The sequence below is a fragment of the Stigmatopora nigra genome, chromosome 2 (assembly GCF_051989575.1).
Source record: "Stigmatopora nigra isolate UIUO_SnigA chromosome 2, RoL_Snig_1.1, whole genome shotgun sequence".
Taxonomy (NCBI): Eukaryota; Metazoa; Chordata; class Actinopteri; order Syngnathiformes; family Syngnathidae; genus Stigmatopora; species Stigmatopora nigra.
This window is the reverse complement of record NC_135509.1, coordinates 17764078-17784799: the sequence shown is the minus strand read 5'-3', so window position 1 is coordinate 17784799 and position 20722 is coordinate 17764078. Positions and strand designations below refer to the sequence as shown.

At 37.8% G+C, this 20722-nt stretch overlaps 1 protein-coding gene across 1 annotated transcript in view; it reads right to left on the bottom strand.

Moving 5' to 3' along the window:
• LOC144181451 (guanine nucleotide-binding protein G(o) subunit alpha) overlaps positions 1–20722 on the bottom strand; it is a 52972-nt gene extending 32250 nt beyond the window's left edge. Inside the window, exons 1-3 of the mRNA XM_077709951.1 lie at positions 20106–20722; positions 19540–19582; positions 6639–6780 (exon numbers count right to left, since the gene is read on the bottom strand). Of these exons, the coding sequence (XP_077566077.1) occupies positions 6639–6780; positions 19540–19582; positions 20106–20223 (303 nt within the window). The 5' untranslated portion in view covers positions 20224–20722. The remainder of the gene's footprint in view (positions 1–6638; positions 6781–19539; positions 19583–20105) is intronic.

Below are 20722 nucleotides of genomic sequence, written 5' to 3'. Positions count from 1 at the left end.
AATATAGTGTGAAGTGTGTATGATCAGGACATAGATCGTCGTTGATAAGTAACATTGCATTCCAGCAACACTGATAGCCTTCATAACCCTGCCATTTTGCTAACTCACCTTTTATTTCAGCTTCCTATCTGTCACTTTGTCTTTTCTCTACAGTGATCGCTTTCATTTCAAAGCATGAATGTCACCATCACTTACTGGTTGCTCTCATTCTTTATAATTTGTGGTACTCAAATTTCACATGGCTTTACAATTTTTACTTTCCTATTTATATAGATGTTTAGATTTTTTCCGTAGCCCTTTTAATCTATTCCTGCCTCTGCTAAAAATATAGTTGTTGTATTTTGTTGTGTTCCATTTTGAAGTTCCTCCTCACAATAAATCTAAAATAGACATTGTGTTAAGGGCATACACAGAGAGACCAGTGAAAATATATTTAAAAAAAACTGAAAAAAAGACAGATTTTTAAATGTCACTGAGAATGAACTGTTTCCAAGCAACAGAAAGAATAGTGATCCCACACCTGAGAAGTAAATTCACGTTGCTGTTTTGAAACTGGTTTAAGATTTGACCAAGCCATTTGTACAGTCTGAAATTCTAGTATAATTACTGGATACTTATCAAGCCTTGGAATTTGCAAAAACCCTCTGAGCCAATGAAAGAAAAAAAGTGTTTAGCGTCACTCATCCCATGACTTTGCCCACAGCAGTGATTATTTTTTCTGTATGAGCTGTTTAACTGTTTACAAAATGATTATAATCCTTTCTTATAAGTCATTATAATTGTTAATGTTTATTTAATGCTATTTTAAACTGAAAATATTTTTATTTGATGTCCTAAACAGACTAACAGTGTGCTTGAATGTGTGTATGTATGTGTGTGTGTGTGTGTGTGTGTGTGTGTGTGTGTGCATGAATGTGTCACACTGCCCTTGGACACAGACTTACGGAATGTGTTGTGTGCAAGGCGAAAACATTTGGTTGCCATGGCAACTTGCCAAGGCTAGGGACCAGATTTGCGATATTATCAGAAACGGTTAGGACAAGAGAAAAATAAAAAAAATATCTCCATGATTGAGTGTGCCACCTACTGACCATAGTAGCTTTCCTGCGACCCTCATGAGGTTGAGCAGGACGGCAGCTGAAAAGGATTGAGTATAATCTATCAATCTAGCAACCAGTGTTGTCTTTGTTGACAATAAGGTTTGGGTTATGAACATCTCTTTCATGACGACGATTTACCCATGGTAAGCTAAAAAGTCCCATTCTGCTGCTGCTAGGAAAACAGTCGATACCGGACATCTCAGCTCGGGTGGCGTAAGGCCTGTGTCCACTACCCATTGTCTGTCTTCAGGTAGCACAAGACCAGTAGCCCACCCGGTGTCTCTGCTCCAGAGAAGCAAGACCAGTAGCCACTACCCAGCGTCTCGGCTCGAGAAGAAAGGTCTTTAGCCAACCCTTGACATCTCTGCCCCACCAATGCAAGGTCAGTCACTGATACCCAATGTCTGTCCTCTGGCGGTGCAAAGTCATCGACTGACACCCAATGTCTCTCCTCTGGCGGCACAAGGTCAGCAGCTGACACACAACATCTTCCCCCTGATAGTGCTTGGCCACCCAATAGTGCTCCCACAAGGGCTAGGTCTGCAACCCAACATCTCTCCCATTGCAGTGGCAGTACAGTAAGCGGGTGGCCGCAACCGAGCATTGCACCAATCACATCCTTTGCCCTCTCTGATGGAATAAAATCAAGAATTGCTTTATTAATTCATGTATGTATTTTACTGAATTCTGTAATTTGCTAGAGGGTGAGAAAATTGGGCTCTGGGGATCAATGTGTGTATATCCCTTGAATATACCTACTAAATTTAATTGTCATCTGCCCATGGGAAATGGAGGAATTAGCGTAAACACAACTAACAACAACATGAGACTCCTTGACAGGACTTCAGAAGGTAAAAATGTTGGTTTTGGGATTATTCACAGGTTTGTCATTACTGTTAATAAGTGAATAATAGGAATAAAAAAATGCATTAAGATTAGACATTTTATTGTTTCATTAAGAAATAATATTATAATATAGCCTTTCAATGCAGTTAAGGACAATGAGTATATGTAAGTAGGGTTGTAAAAATGTTTAGAGTGACATTTCCATAGTAAAATATGTCCCCGATATGAGCGCAAATCCCAGCATTTCTTTGATAAAAATCAGGTTTTAAAACGGTCTTCATTTTTAGAAGTGGATTGGAGCGCTTGAGTTTTACTTGTAGGATCTAAACATTTTTTGTTGATCTTTTTGGACATTTTCTTGTTACTGTATTTATTCATTCATTCACTGAGCCTCTTATCCGTACTTTTTTTTAAATAACCAAATCCACAGAGTGCACTGTAAATATTGTTAAAGAATCCTAACATGTTTAATATTGAAACCTTGCTTCATGTTTGTTTCTCCATTGATCTAAACATACATCCAAACATCTAAATGTACCTGCCAACTTGCACTGTAAAGATTTCCATACACTCATTGAATTAATCACTCTTTCTCATCATGCGTGGGACTCATTTTTTTAGTAAGTATGCTATCTGAAATTGTCGACTTTTTGCTCAAGCACAGATCACATTGTACGGACAGACCACATACTATACTGATTTGCTGTGGGTGAATGTAAATAGAATGGCTTAAAGATCAGGTGAGTTCATTTTATTTTTACATTATGTCAATGGGCAAGCCATTATTTGATATCTAAGAAATGTAAGGCATGGTGTAGGGTGTGAAAGTAGTCCAAAATGCGTGATTCTCACCCCCCAAAATGTGAGAGTTGAGAACCTTGGGTGAGGGTGATACAAAAGCCACATATTACCAGGCATTATGACTCCCCTTTGACATTCGTATCATCTTTATACCCCACACGTTCTATTTGTGCATGTGTGGGTATGGGAAAGTTATGTTTAAAGCATAATCTCAGAAACAACAATATTATTTTTAATAGTTTGATTATTCAAATGACTCATTCATTAATTCAGCTTCTGGCGACCGAGTGATTAGAGCAGGGGTTGGCAATCTGGTCCTCGAGGGACACTGTGGGTGCAGGTTTTTGTTCCAACTGATCCAACACAGATGGTTGAACCAATTAGATTTTTGCTGAAACAAGAAGCACCTGACTGCGATGGTTTGGAATGAAAACCCACTCCCACTGTGGCCCTTTGTGGAATAGTTTGCTTGTCCCTGGATTCGCGCGTCGGCCTCACAGTTCTGGTGATGAGGGCTTGATCCCAGGTTGGTCCTCATTGTGTGGAGTTTGGATGTTCTCCCCAGGCTTGCATGGGTTTTCCCTACAGCACCCCCCACGACCCTTGTGAGGATAAGCGGTTCAGAAAATGAATAAATAATTCAGATTCCAGTCATCTTATTCTCACGAAGGCTGTAGGGTTGTTGGAACCTCTCCCAGATAACTATGAACAGTAGGCAGGGTACACCCTGACTTGGTTGACAGCCAATCGCAGGGCACATGGAAACAAACAACCATACCAAGGGACAATTTAGAGCAGTGGTTTTCAAAGTGGGCGGTACCGCCCCCCGGGGGGTGGTGTGAACTTTCAGGGGGGCGCTGACGAATAAACAGGCGAATGGGGGGCGTTGAAATAGTGAAGGGGGCGATGGAGCAATTACAGTAAAATGTGACGTTGGTGTTTGTAGAAAGACCGGAAAAATTGATTGTCTGTAATAAAAAGTCGACAAAAAAACAAGCTTTATTGAAACAAGAAACGTTGTCTGCTCGAGCGCTCACGAGCAGCGCGCATATACCGTATATCACTAATTGTCGCGAGTTTATCGTCGATGCAGGCGACTGGGGAAACCACCACCATCCAGTCAGCCGCAGAGGAGCACACAATAGCGCGCCGGCAACGCTTAACCACAGACGTATGCGCACAGCGACCGGCTTAATGCATCAGCTATCAATTTTTATGATTCGGGGTGAAGAATAAATGATAACCATTTTTGTTTATTAAAATTGTTTTTTTTAGTCTTCAAACTGTTTGTGATTGAAGAATCAACCAATTCTTGTGACATTTAGCAATATAGTCGTTCTAGCGTTCGTTGGAAAGGGGTAAAGAGGGGGGCGTTGGCATTTTGGCCCGGCGGTGAAGGGGGCGGTGGCCAAAAAAGTTTGAAAATCACTGATTTAGAGTATTCAATCAGCCTACCATGCATGTTTTTGGGATGTGGGAGCAAACCCACATAGGCAAGGGAAGAACATGCGCATTCCACACAATAAGGTTGGAACCCACCGGGGATTGAACCCTCAATCTCAGATGTGCGAGGCGGAGGTGCTAAACAGTTAATAACCTATTGCCTATTCATTTTATAAGGGTGTTTAATATGCAACCAGCATTGCTGAATACTAACACTGTACACTCCCACATATAACATAATATTTTCCTAGATGTAAGCAAGCCTCTCTCTTCCATTCAAACTTAAGAAATTCCATATGTCTATTGAATAAAATGTCCATTGAGTGTTTTGCTTTATGGACATATATATGGGAGATCTAAAATCATACCATTTTTAAAATCATTATGTACCATCATTATGTAGTGATAGACATTACAGAACCAATTGCCATAAATCTTACAAAAGTGTCACGTGAAAGGAGTTAAGTTGTAGGTAAGCCATACCATCAATTCAGCCATAATTATTTTGAGCAACAAATATGGTTATATGTGAGTAAATACAGTATACATGAAAATGCAAATCATCATTTTAATTTTACTTTTAGGTTTATATTTCAAATTCTTTGTGCGACTACTGACGAATTCTTTAATTCCAGGTCACACATTTTCATTCAGCAATATCAATTTCAGTTTGCCACAGTTAAAAGTGTGCTTTTGAACAACAGGTCAAATAATTGAATCTCTTTTTTGCTTGAGATAATAAAATACCTTAAAGTGTTATTAGTATTATGATTAAACAATTTATAAATAGTTGAACATTTAGACAGGCAAAATAGCATGTCAACATTCCTCAGTCACATTGCCAGTGCATCAACATTTAACTGATTTGTACTGTTTATCTGCAAGATTCCTTGAATCATGTGCTAGCTGTAAGCCAGTGGCAAATGGTGACTGCACCGGGGGTACAACTTTCTCTATGCTACAATGCTCCATGTGAATAGATGACTGAACATAATTTAAAAGAAACTGGTTACAAAAAACACTTCAGGGAGAATTTGTCCTTGTTGTGGTAAGCAGGCATATTTCAAAGTACATAACAGTAAGTAAATTTCTTCATTTGTGTGTGTGGGGGTGTGTGCAACGTCCCGCAACAGATGTCTTTAATGGGCTATCAGATATTTCAGCTTGCTTTATAAAAAAATACATACATCAGACATAGGCATTGTCGTCATCATTGACTTGACAAAAAGCCTAGTAGTCATCATACCCTCAGCTGCGTATGACGAAATTGTATAGTGCTTCTCCACTGGTCCGCCATCCCAGGCAAGACCCCTTAACTGACATATTCAGACTTATAAAGCTACGAACTTTACAACATCTTCATCCATACCCTATAACAGGGGTAGGGAACCTATGGCTTGGGAGCCACATGTGGCTGTTTGATGGTAGCATCTGGCTCTCCACTAACCTGTGAACTAAAATACGGAAACCGCTGATGACAGGGCTGAGATACTACGTCTAGAGCTGCTTTAATCTTGTTTTTTTTTTTTTTTTGCATTAGACTTCTGGAACGCATACTCATTGATTAGCAACTGCATAAGAATGTTGTCCAAAGTATTCAGAGTTTTTTCCACTTTAAAAGTTGTGAAATTACAAAAAAAAGGCACCTATTTACATGTATAATGACTTTTAAATTCGGAGTATGGCTCCCAAGGAATAACATTAGAAAATATGAATTGTTTGTGGCTCTCTTCGTCAAAAAGGTTCCCGACCCCTGCACTATAAGGTTACACTGTCTGAACACAAACTGGCAGATCGATACGTTCAACATTTCATACTAAAGACTAGAAGTCCCTTTAATGTCACTTTAAAGGCATTTACTCTATTTTGACCATGTTCTACATATAAGAAATCTATTCATTTGGAGTATTGTCAAGATGAAAAATCTAATTCACTAAATCACAATTCAGTCAAAATATCAAGGGTTATAATTTGCACAATAAACGTGGTGTACTATAATGAGGCACAAAAGAAATCCTAATTATAAAACAACTCGCATCCCTCTATTCAAAGTTCTATTGTAGGTGTAGATAGAAAAAACATATTATATAATCTTTATATTTCACAATCTAAAATTGAATTATGAATGTGGAATAACTCTAAGTCAAGTCACAGTCATATGAATTATGAGTCATATAACAGGAGAAAAAGCTTTTATTAGATGTAGGAACATTTGACTCGGAATTACCAAAGTGTTAATTCGTTGTGGAAAAACATGAACCTAAATAGAAATTTGTGAAACAGTCAATAGCTTTGTTGATACGAGCCTGATTTTGTCACAATCATTCAGTTTTCAGCTGATGGTAATATATAAACTTAGATGTAAAATATGTCACCTATTATATGTCAGCAAACTATGTAAATATGATTATATACTGTATATAATTAAGAACAAGGTTAAGGCCTCACCTTCCTCTCTTTGTCGCCATACTCAAGGCCCAGTGTATCCATGGCACGGACGATGGCAGCCAGAGATTGGATGGTGTTGCTGTAAACAACAGGCTTGTACTGCTTGACATCATCACCAGAGAAGCCATCTTCGTGGATGATTCTAAACACATACAAAACAATTTCAGGGGACATCTTTATGTAACATATTAGTGAAAAAAAAATGCATCCAGGATTTCAGTAATATAACATTGATATAGAGATGGGCAGTGTCTACTGGACCACATAAAGGCTGAGGGGCCCAATATGATAATAGCAATACATTAATAGGGGTGAGTTAGAGAAACACATAAGGCTAGAATTTGTTTTATTTATTCTTTAAACCAAGTAGAAATATGACATTTACACAAAGCGGCTGCAGAAGTATCAGTAGCCTAGTCTGTTTTTAAATGTCATGCGGTCTTTCACTTCCAGTAACACAAGCACAAAGAGTCATGACAATTTTCCAAGCAGACATACGATTACAAGGGAGATTTAGATAATAATACAATTTTGAGAAAGTCAAAAAGGTTGGCTACACTTTGTCTTTTTTCATTCTTTTTTTAAAGACTTATATATGGGGGATTTTTGCTAAAGGCAAATATAGTCAGCCATTGGGCACACAGAGAGACATAAAACCATTCACACTAAAAATCATACTGCCACTAAGTGGGAATCGATCCCACACTTACCCACATAGAAGCCAGGCGAGTAAACCACTGTACAATTGGATGGCTATTATATGCTCACTTGTTAGTCAATCATACATGAATCAATTTTAAAAGCATTTTTATTAACCCTGTGTGCATTTCTAGTTGTTGAATCTTTTTTATGAGCATTGATACCATCTTCACATACCTTCCCTCAATTTTAGAACAATGAAAATCATAGACCATTCCTAGGAAGCAATGGCCTAAATGTGTGTGTAAGTGTGTGCGTGAGAATCTGGCCTGCTGATGTGAGTTTTCATGCATGAAGACCTTTTCTCATTAGCCACTCTGCAAGCACTTCTGTCAGGAAAGAGCTCCATGTGCAATGTGTGTATGTCTGTGTGTGTACATACGGCTTTGATTTGGCATAATATGGACAGTGACCTAAAACATAGTTTAATTTCACACAGAGCCAGACAGATGGACAGACATGGAGACATATGGTAAATTGAAAGCAAGACATTACACTATGATTGTATCAGGGTGTCTCTCAACCTTATGCAAGTGAGTAGGTTCTAGGTAAACAATGTGAAGGCCAATTATGTTACACTACAGGGAATCGGTATCTAAGGTCATACTTTTTTGACCATGGGGCCCAACTTTTCTTGTGCAAAGTTATCCAGGGCATATTCAAATATCGCAATCTGCCTAGAATAATGCCCTAGATTTCTAGTAACTAGTAAAACAATTATAGATCAGAGTCATATTCCCATGGAAAACAGACTCTACCAATTTTTTTTCAGTGATCTTATGCCATAGATTTCCTTTCAAAAGATTCCAAAGCGCACGTTTGGAAAACTGAAAGGTTGCACAGTTACCAGACTGTGGGAAAAAATAATGGGATATTTGGGGATGTAACGATATACCATCATTATATAGTTTGAAGACCCTTGAATCAAACCATGGAACACTTGTATGGTTTCCCCCAAAAATCAATACCGATTTGAATCGTCATGAAAATGGTGAGTTTACAACCCTAGTTTAAAAGGATGAGTGTGGCGTAGCACACTACAGGCTGAAGGCTGTGCGTGCATGCCCTGGACTGGCTATCTCATAATCTGGAAACACACCTATGCGTCAATCGGATTAATAAATATCCATGCCCATGCCATATGAGTCAATCTCCGGAGGAACAACAAAAGCCCGAGTGGCGACCTTACAGACCTTCAGCATGAAAAATCATCTTGCTTTGTTACTCTTCTTGTTCTTTGTCTTCTTCTTTGAGAGCACACTAACAAAAAGGACTATTCTTGTTATTTAGCAACGAATCAGAAAGACGTTTCTAAATTTATGAATAAAATTACAATAAATTGAATCAACCAGATCTGACTTCAGCCAAAGCTCAGCAACTTCTGCTGCCACTTGCAACTTTTATAGTTTCTAATTGGTTTCATGATGCTTTCAGTAACTAGGACAATGTTTAGAGAAGTTCCTGTCTTGAAAAACACATCATCCTTGCCTCCCCAAAAGTTTTGTAAAGGTTATAAGCAGTGCATATTCACCTGACATCTTGAATAATTACTATGTAGATGCAACCCTAATAAAATATGAATTTGAAAATATACTAACAATACAGTGCCAAAGAAAACCCATTGTACATAATACATATTTGATCGGTGTTGGTGGTATTTTGATGTTGAGCTCCATTGATTTAATATTATGAAGCAATCACAGAAGTAACACAATAATGTCATAAGATAAACGAGTACATTACAACAATACAGTCAAGGTGAATTGTTGCGTGAAAAAACCTAATATAATAATACCACGAGAGGCATTTATTCGGCAAAGATGCAGATAATTTGGCGATATATTTCATCCGAGCTGTCCCAGATTCAAGGTCAAACTGTAATTATTCAGTTAGTCCCCGGTGTCAAAGTCAGTTACTTACTTAAGGCATTCGTAATAGCAATCAAAGAAAGCACTGCTTTACAGTATAATTGTAAGAGTGTAGAAAACTAAACAAATCCAGTGGACCCCGCTACTTATATGAGATAGGAACTGAGCTGAACTACACGGAATGTCATATAACATTTAATCAGTGCATATAAAACAGTTAATAAAATGTCATGTACATTGTGAAATTAAATTTGCCATTTACCAAGCCAAGATTCATCCATGTTATTCATGGGTTAATCACACTGTATGTTGTAACCGATTCAATCACTCACTTCATTTTTTATATATAAAAAAAGAAATCAAAGGCCTCTCAAATACAACAAACACTGACCCTTGTTTCACAGTGATGGGCATACAGCTGAGCCTGGCTTCATTAATTTTTATTTTTTTTTAAATCAATCGTCACTGAAATTAATTTTAAAAATTATTCTCCAATTCACCACGGCCCCTCAAGACAATAAGAATAATTGTTTTACATCCGGTTAAATTAATGAGAACATCTGCAGAAATAATTAGGATTGAAGGGACCGTAACTCCTTTCAACTACCGCTATTATAGTATATTCCTTTGAGCTGTATAGTATCCAGTCCTGCAAATTATTACATCATCACACAGTCATAGGGACATTTCAGTTTTATATCAAATTACGCTAGTTTTCTATGCTCTTACCACGTAATTACTTGTGCAGTTTCGCTGCAAACAAGATGGGATTGATGCCAGTAGTAGTGAGAGACAAACCAAGTTTTAACAAAGTCTTTTGAGTATTACAATTGAGTTTCTTGCAGGGAAGCGTAAACCTTGCTCCTGGTATCCCATCATTTGTCTTACGGTGTGTTTTCTTGTTGGAAATAAACATTAAGTAATCTGTCCATTTTCTATATTCAAGTTTCTTTTTTTTGTTGGACCACAAACTCAATTTTACATGTCATTGTACGTCATCCTAAGTAAGGTTTTAAAAAAAAAAAAAAGTTTGTCCTGCAATATATATTACCTGATAGAAACATAGATTAATGTAAAGTGAATACTGGACATTGATAAAGGTGACTTAAGGTAAATTGCATGTTGCGTCACTGTTGTTCAAACCTCAGGTCTTGAACTTGGTTTGGTGGGTTAGGGTTAGGATAGGGAAAAGTATGTCCTACTGTCCATGCAATAATTCACTCAGTTTCTCAGGTTTCGTCATGAATCAAATGGAATTGGCTCCCGGTAATTCTCAGCTGGATAAAAAGAAAAAGTGTGATTTGTGGAAGGATACATAGATAATGACATAAAGATCTATCAAGTGACAACTCTGTTCTAAAGAATTATACTCCAGCACTTTTTGTATAACATCAAATTTATCATGTGAGAAAAAATGAATCCTTTTATGGATTTTTTTTTAATTTGAGACGACAAACCTATAAAATAAAGACAGACAGATATATTGTAACAAAGTGCATATCAAGGGAGTTACAAGAACTTTAAAATTACTACTCATGGGAATATCAATACTTCAAAATAGTTTTCCTCTGGACTGCATCATGCAGTATAAAAACATTAATACTTTTGGGAGGCATAAACTTAGATTTTTTTTTACAATTAAAACTGGGAAGGATAATTGTGTGAGTGCACTAAATGGAACAAACCATTGAAGTAAAATATTAATAAAACTACAATTCTTTTCAAACAATGGACGGATTTAAATGTGAAAATACTGCAGTTTTGTATTTAACTTGGCAAATTCAACTGCTAAAACTGCATATTAATAAGAAGTCAATGCGAAAACTCACACCAATTAAGTTGGCACACACATAAAACAACACACACACACACACACACCGATAACAAGCTGTTATTTCACAGCTCACTCAGCCAGCCAATGAAATCATTCCGGTGATGAGTACGCCCAAGGCTATATTTAACCAATGAGGGATAACTATCTGGCTGACAGACCCCTCCAGATGACCAGTAAGATGTACAACAGTTGGTGCCAACACCCACCCCTTTTCCCAGAACCAGCTTATCCTCTATTTCCAACCACCACACTTGAAGCTTTTTGTTTTAGTTGAACCACAGACCAAGAGGCTAATGATTATCAGAAGAGGACAAAGTCCAGCGAAGGCATGGCCTTGCAAGCTGGTCTGACAACCCTGTTCTTGGTTGCATGTCATTTTGCCAAGCTCATGTTTAAAATGTCAATTAGGTTGACAATATTTTCCTCTAGCTAAAAAAATTGTTTGCCTCATTCTTTTACTTTACCTCAATTAAGTCATAAGCTCCTGTACTGTCATTTCCTTTGTTTTACATGACATATCAATTGTCCTTGTAAATAAAAAATGTCAATCCTGATTACATTAGTTTGGTGCCTGAACAATTCCCCCGCTCTGTAATTTTCCTGAGAAAGTGAATTGTTCCAAGCCCTCTTCCAACTTCATTGCTTCAACACACAAATTGCTTACTTGTCCGTGGAACCTAGACCCTGCCTTCACAAACTCATTCTTCTCACTCATTCTGGACATCCGACACTAAAACTCTTTCCCAGCTTGTCTCATCTACTGACTGCCTCATCCTCTATACCACACAGCCTTTCAGTACAAAAAACAACCCCATTTTCTATACACCCCCCTGCCTCCAACCTCCCTTTTATTGTCCTCTCTGAGGCCCAGACCTAATTATCTCCTGTTCTAGAGAAGCCACACACACACACACACACACACACACACACAACTTCACAGTCTTCATAGTGGGAAAAGCCTGTGGGAAGCATCGTAACCATAAGGGACCACATTTTGTTCTCCATCTGGGTGATCACCTCTAATCTGGTCTGGAAGGCACAAATACAGGCAAGCAATGTGATGCGTTTTGAGGTATTTTCGTTTATGTGTGAAAAGAAGTATTGGCTATTCACTTTACACCACATCCATCAAGTTATTTTGAAATGGTAAGTTGCCATCTAGTGCAGGGGTGGTCAACTCCGGTCCTCGAGAGCTGCTATCTGTTTTCCATATCTCCCTCCACCAACACACCTGAATCAAATGATCGGTATCAGTATCAAGCTTCTGGACAGCTTGCTGATGAGTTGATCATTTGATTCAAGTGTGATAGAGGAGGGATATATGGAAAACAGACCGGATAGTGGCTCTCGAGGACCAGAGTTGGCCACCCCTGATCTAGTGACTTGGACTAATTCCATGATTATACAATATCAATTCTTTGTACAACAATACGATATTTGGTGGTATTGACATTGGATACTATCAGCTACATTTAACCTAAAGCAATAAAAATATACAAAATAATTTCTTTAATAATATTTTTGATGTATGTACGAATGTATGTATGCATATATATATATATATATATATATATATATATATATATATATATATATATATATATATATATATATATATATATATATATATATATATATATATATATATATATATAAATATATATATATATATATAAAAATAAATATATATATATATATATGTGTATATATATATATATATATATATATATATATATATATATATATATATATATATATATATATATATATATATATATATATATATATATATATATATATATATATTTATATATATATATATACATATATATATATATATATATATATATATATATATATATATATATATATATATATATATATATATATATATATATATATATATATATATATACATATACACATATATATATATATATATTTATTTTATATATATAAATATATATATATATATATAAAAATAAATATATATATATATATATATATATATATATATATATATATATATATATATATATATATATATATATATCCTGGATCCTGCTTAGTTAATCGATACATTGATTTAGCTTATGTACATTACACTTCTACTAGCGACCTTCCTTATCATTTGCAGTCAACGGTGGCATTGCCATCTGAATCCAAGTGGTAATGTACCACTTCAGCCACACAGGATGATTACATAGCTATCAGATAACTGCAGTGCACACTGGTAGTAGTAGCTCAGTGGTTTGAGCGCGCCTGTTAGGGATTGGTTTTGTTGTGCTTTTTCCCCTGTGTGAAGTGTCCCTGTCATTGCCCATTGAGTTTACATGTCGTTTCCCCGCCCATGGGGTATCTCCTGCTTGCTGCCGCTTATGTGACCCAGGTGTTTCTGATTTTTTTGTCAAACCATGTCTGTCTATTTAAACCCTGTGTGTTTGTCAGTCCTAGTTGGATCGTCTACGCTTGCCTTGCTCATATCCAAGTCTCTTCGTGCTCTTGTTTCTCCTAGTACGTTTAGTTTTGGTCATAGTTACTTTGTTACTTTTTCCCGAATTTGGTACCCTGGTTATATTAGGGTTTTGATAATAAAAGAAAATAAAGCCAGCACTCTATGTCTTTGCCTGCTTCCCTGCAATTGGTTTCTATTACGCTTTTCGATCCGTGAAACCTGACAGCCCCGCTGCCACTGTGGAGGCCTGCACTCAATTCTCGACAATGTGTTGCATCAGGAAGAGAGTAAAAGCTTGCATACCAATTCTATCATGTTTATTGTCTGGTTCGCTATGGTGACCTCTTAGGGAAAAAGCTGAAAGGGGCGGACAGATCCATATTACTGCAGTGCATGCTGGAGTACACCTCAACATTGTAGAACAACTTTTAACAAGCAGTACGCACAGAACATGGAAATAATCCAAGACTGGCCTCCCAACCGTCAGACTAAATGAAGCGCATTTCATTGAATCGATTTACATCTGTGTTTCTGTTTGTGACAGGGTTCTCTCATAAAATATCTAACCGAGTTTAGATAAAAGCCAATCCCAGCTGTCTCCGGGCCAGAGGCGGGGGACACCCTGAACCAATTCTCCTTAAAATATTTTGGTGAGTATTGTGTGTTTTAAATTGTTTTCCTTATTAAAGGGGAATTAGAAATACTTTCACCAGAATGCACTGTGGTGTCGGTTCAGGAAAATATTATACTTCAATGATTTCCTTTGAGAAACTTTGTTTTTAAATTCTCACAAATCCATATATAAATAATTAAATATTGCGAATTGTTTATTGAAATGAAAATAATACAAAAGGCCTAAACTCTTCATCTCCTATCATGCTTATCGGTAAATGCAGTGATTCCATTAGTTTTGCGGCGTTACTTCTACTATTGTTGGAAGGGGCCATATACAGCATTAAACTGCAGGCACTGGTATCATGTATACTAACAAATAATTGAAGATGATATAATTTTCTAGGTAGACTTCCCGAGATTACTACAGGTTAAAAAATCACGAAGAAATATTGTAAGACGCCATATGGCATATGTTGCGCTAAAGAGAAAGGTATTTATTGTGCACTTTTAACAGGGATATTTTTACGTTAGAGGCGATACTTTAAATCCTGGATAAATGTACATGTCAAACAGTAATCCCAGCCGGGATTTAACACTTTATGAAGACTGACATTGACTTGAGCATCTATTCAGAGTTTAGCTTTGTTAGAAGGTTAAATGGGGGGAAAGAAGGTTATATTATTTGTGTACTCTCCTACCAAAAGTGATTGGCACAGGATCTAAGCTAAGGTCCCAATTTTTAAGCAGTTTGAACAAGCAAAGATGGCATTATTTTACATTAACGTCAGTGTACTCTAATTTAGTATTTAAATGTTTTTTTGTAAATAAAGCAGTACCTATACTTGCGAAAATAATTGCTTCCAGAATTGATTTTGTACGTTTGTCACTAGAGGCATGTTTTATATGGCTTTTGCATATGTTCCACGATCTTTAATATTATATCTATTATTATTACATTATTATTATTGACTATCAATACAGTATCGGCTTTGGGCAATTCCAAACAATCAGGTATCCGAATTGCTAAATAAAAATGCTATCGTGCAATGCTAAATTCCAGCAGTAAGTGAACCCCACTGCGACTTATTTTTTTCTTGGTTAAAATACAAAAGTATATACAGAGTTGGAAAGGGGAATTTTGAAGGGGAAGGCTCTAATTTGAGCTTGTTTTTATTGTAATGGGCGGGTTTTACAGTGTGATCACGCTGCAAACCGTCTTGCTTGGTTGGCAGCCCTGTCCATTGCAGTCTTACAATATTACAATATGTTAATGTAGTCTTTACGGGAGTGGTCAGTTGTCCTGTCAGAGAACCTTTCAGTGTCCATGAACACAAGTCATTTCAAACAGATGGTGTATGCAGTAACACAAACAGACGGCGTAAGATGGTAGCCCAGATATGAAAAATATTGCAGTCTATTACATACAAATGGTAGTCATGAGTATGTTTCCACCGGCAATGTAATCGCTTGACTTAATTACATTAGGTTTCCTCTCTTTTAACTGTAGCACATGATCAGCAATACTAAGAATCATATTGCATTTGTGCTCAGCAGCAGAGATTTTATCAGTCCATGTTCACAAGCTCTTGTCACTCATCACTCACACACTAATTCCATTAACCAAGGAAGCAATATTTCCAAAGAGACATAATATGCAGTGACAGAAAAGTTTTAACCTTGCAAAAGGGAATCTTCAATCTAATATATATATATAATAAAAACTAAAAACGAATCAGTAATAGTGTTCTCTCGGCTTCAATTTTTCCTTATGGAGTTCATAAAGAGCGTGTTGCTTTATACACACGCCATAACATCTCAACCTAAATCTAATCAAATAATCGCCCTCCAACTCTCTGGAGTATACACTTACAGAGATCAACACATGCTGCCACTCGAGTGTGCCCCTGATGACAAATCTCTGCAACAGAAAATAAGGCATACCAATTTAATGTAATACGTGAAATCAATGAGAGTCACTCTTAAGGGAAATATGAGGACGTATACACCCTCGACCAAAGGTTTCGAGACACTAAATCAATCAAATGTATGAGAAAGTGTCTTAAAACCTTTTTATAAATATCTGCACATTTTAGTGCTCTGCATATGCCAAATGTACCTTAAGGAATGAGGATTAATTTCAGCGAATGTGAACACCATCTTTCTAGATTAGAAAATAAAGCAAATAATTATGTTTTAAAAGACTTTCATGGGAAACACTGCATATTGATCCCCTCAGGGCTTAAGTGTGATGAGCACAGCCGAAGGAAATGGGAATTAATCAGTTAACAGAAAACTGGCACCATGGGTAACACTAAAATTATTTTAATACTACCCCATTCGTATGTAATGAATGCAAATTTAAAATGTGTCAATACAAAGGGAATGTCTAATATCTATTCAGAAGACTATTCACTTGCTTCAGTGATTCATTGAAGGTCACTAGAATCAATGCTTTGAAGAATATCATGAAAAATATATACTGTATATTTATTTGAATCCACTGGGGGTTTCAATCAGTGTACGGAATGTGCTCCACTGCCAGAATGATCGTTAACATCTGAGAAACAGCCTCATCTGTGTCCACTCAATCATGTGTTCCAGTGATATGTGTTCATGTGTCACTATGGCTATAATAGCCAAAAGCCTATTAACAGCTTATGTTCACTGAACTGTCTGTGAAGTGATGCAACACTACAGATTGGGGCAAGGGGGCACGTCAAGGGTTAGGATTACAAAATAAGTTAATTGTTAATAACGCAGATGGTCATTACAATGTGAAAGAATAATAATAAATCAACAATAAAAACGTGTGTGTGGCCGCCATGTGCTTCTATTACCGCCCTACAATGCCATGTCATGAGGTGGTGGAGTTCCAAGGGCAAAATGTATAATATCGCAAATGTACTCAATTGGAATCGGGTTTGGAGAATGTGCAGAGCAGTCCGTAGCATCCACTTCATTACCGTGCAGTCTAGCATTAGAACCATTCCCTGGACACTACGTTGAGGGAAACCTTGCCACAGCACGCATTGATATGCCATCCAGCATGAGCTACTCCGCCTGAAACAGTCTTGTGGATTGTATACTCTTTCTAATACTACCACTAAAATAAACGTACTGCCAGCATTCAAAAGGGACCAAATAATCAGGCAGAAACTGGTCTGAGGTCACCATATCCTGAACCCCTCCTGGCTGGTTGAATGATTTAATTAGGTGGTCTTACTACTTGTCTAAAATTTTCACTTGTCTATTCCATTTTCAACAACATTTGAAGCTCATTATTATTGAGTGCTCATTCTTAAGTTTTTTTAAGATTCCACTGGACTGCGATTGACTTAGTGCAGTGGTTCTTAACCTTGTTGTTACTCGACAATTGTCTTGAAGTAAAACTAAAATTTTGTCATCGTTCTATTTACATTTGCTGTGTAATAGTCATACAATACGTTGTCACTTCAATGAATTTAGCCTCGTAGAAATCCCATAAGTCTAGATGTCTAAGAGGAAATAAACAGCATAAGTAAGTGTCGACCATTTTGCCTCAGAAGACTTCTAGGACGCACTCTATTGAAGTGGACATAAAGCCAATTGATATTAAACATATTCCATTAAAAACTAATAACTTGCTGAATTCTTGACACATATGAGAACAGATTGGTTTATACCAAATTGAAAATGTTATATATTTTTTATCTGTGAAATTTATTATAATCCGAGTTTTTTGCAAAATTGAGCAACCTATAGCTATTTCAGAGAACAGTCCATTGACTCATGTGATGTTAATCAGGTGTAAAATGACCGAGGAGTGATGATGCAAGACCCAATTGCAACTCTACATATTGTGGGTGAATAAACTACTTGCTAAGTTTTGTTGTCGTGAGATTTCATCCATTCATTTTCCTCAAACTCTGCCTTTTCTTATCTGGGTCGCAGGGCGTTGTGATACAAAGTCAATGTAATCAGCCGAAAGGGCAACAGGTGGCCTGGCGGCCAGCGAGGCGTGTCTAGCGTGACACAATGTCGACGAGGCCCGCGATGTTGCGCGGCGGATTTTTGCGCCACAGGAAGATGTTTAAGTTGATCTTTCTGCGACAGATTTTATGGATGATGAGAAAGGAGCCAATCAAATGTGTTTTCTAATTCATGTAACTCTAGCTACCGGAGCCAGAACCCTGCCTCATCTGCTCATCAAAAGCCATAAAAAAGTCATGCTATTTCAACATTAAAGTCGCTATAATATTTCAAAAAAAATTCTTATAGTATATTGAATCATTCAAGATTAAACTCATAAGATTAAACTGTCTTGAAATCTGCAAATGAGAGAAATCCTGTCATCTTGGAATTGCATATTTGTTGTGGGGAGTATGTTTCCATGATTTTTTTTTTACCAGGAAGAATCCATAATAAATAGTGTAATAGTATAATTGAAATAATGTTTCAAGAATCAACACTGAAGGTTAAATTTGTCAGACAAGTTACAAATATGTCTCATGCCAATTTCAAGTATCTTCAGGGGTCATACGTCATGTAATAAAGTAGGCTGAGTGAGGAACGATTAGTATCTTTTTACAGTGGGATAATTGAATGAACTTCCGGCGTGCCATAAATTTGTGTGGCTGCAATATCGACCTAACTGAGATGAAGCAATGCTACGACTCAATTTTCCAAACATCACTATGCTTGCACCAAGTAGCATGTATTGATCACCAGTCATTACTCAGTACTACAATCTGGCCTTGTATCTTTTCAATCACAGGCCACATAGAGACAGACAACCCGCCCCTGTAACGTTCACTGTCATCAATAAATGCAGAGTGGACATTTATGCAGAATGTCTCATCTCATTTTCTGAACCGCTTTATCCTCACTAGGATGGTGGGGGGTGCTGGAACCAATCCCAGACTCTGACTTTGGGCCAGAGGCGGGGGACACCCTGAATCGGTGGCCAGCCAATCACAGGGCACAAGGTGACAGACCACCAACAATTCACACTCATACCTACGGGCAATTTAGAGTGACCAATCACCCTACCATCCATGTCTTTGGAATGTGGGAGGAAACCCGGAGTACCCGGAGAAAACCCATGCAGAACATGCAAATTACACACAGATGGACCAACCCGGATTTGAACCTAGGTCCCCCACTGTGAGACCGACACGCTAACCACTCATCCCCCCGGCCACCCTGCGCAGAGTGTAAAAAATTGTATACATTTTCTGTAGGTGCAAATCAGTTGGCTTTTTCTTTGACTTTTAAGCACAGTGCAAAGCACATATTTAGTGTGTGACACAGATTTGACATTTCACATTGAAGAGTCAATGTTACAGTGAGCATTGTGGTGAAAATTGTATAAGATTTGCTTATAATTCAATGACTGTTGTACGTGATGGCATCAGATAGTGATCTGTTGGACAATGCTTGAATGAGACTTACTTCATCTGTTTCACAATGGTGCTTTTCCCTGATTCTCCAGCCCCTGTGGGATTGAGAGAAAATACATTGTAAACTGGATGGGTTTAAACACCTATGTGTGAACATGTGTGAGGAACAAGGTGGGTAGAATGAATAAGCCGAATGGTGGGTGGTGGGTTTTCGGTAGAGAGAGAAGAGTCCTCCTCTTAAGTGAACGAGTTGGGTGGAGATAGCAGAAGGAGGGGTGCATCCATTTTCCTCAAACATCCTTTACAAGATCATTCCCATGAACCTGACACGGCGCGAATAATTGAAGGCCGATCAATGAATCAATTTAAAATGGACTAAACCCACACGAGGATGCCTTGGGCGCCGCCGGCAACATATACCTCATTTATAATCAACTCAAAAGGCCCAGAATTGAGGGATGTGTAATGTAATATCAAATAAGGGCGTATTCAGATGTACCCAGGTATAAAAAAAATACATATGAAAATCAGACAAATACTTGATCAATCTGTTTGAATGGTAATCTGGTTGTGATCCTTTCACGACGCCTACCCCCACCCACGTCGTGGTTCTCTTACCAAGCAGCAACAGCTTGACATCCTTGGCCGCGGTGAGCCCATCTTCTTTGAGGTTCTTCTCGATGGCTTTGCTTCGATCGAGAGCCGCCCTCTCCTCTGCGCTCAAAGTACATCCCATGGTTAAGGAACACAGCTTGATAACGTAAACCGGGATTGGAACCCACGAAAAGAGGAAAAGCAATGAATAAAAAGGGCAGGAATCTTATTGCAAATCCCGTTTTCCTCTCCTCAGATCCCCCTCTTTCTCTCTCTCTCTCTGGAGCTTTCAAACCGGCGGCTGTACCGTTAGAACATTTAAATGTCGGCTCCACTCGTTTTGGTCCACGGACCAAACCCACGTAGTCTCCGCACCTTATAGTCTCTCAACGTGGACTGCAATGGAATCGTTTGTCCGTCTGTTCGTCTGTCTTCTTTTTCTTTTCTCACTTGTAAAAGCACAGTCGCTTGAGTTCGTCTCCACTGTGCTATTGGGCAGCTTGCATTGTTCACGTCGACCTTCTTCCCTTTGGATCTTCTGGTGACACTGACTCAATGTGAGGATAAAAAAAAACCACAGCCTCCCGGTTTCTCCCGTCGGGGTTCAGGCAGAGCTTCGCTACTTCATTCGTTCACTTGCA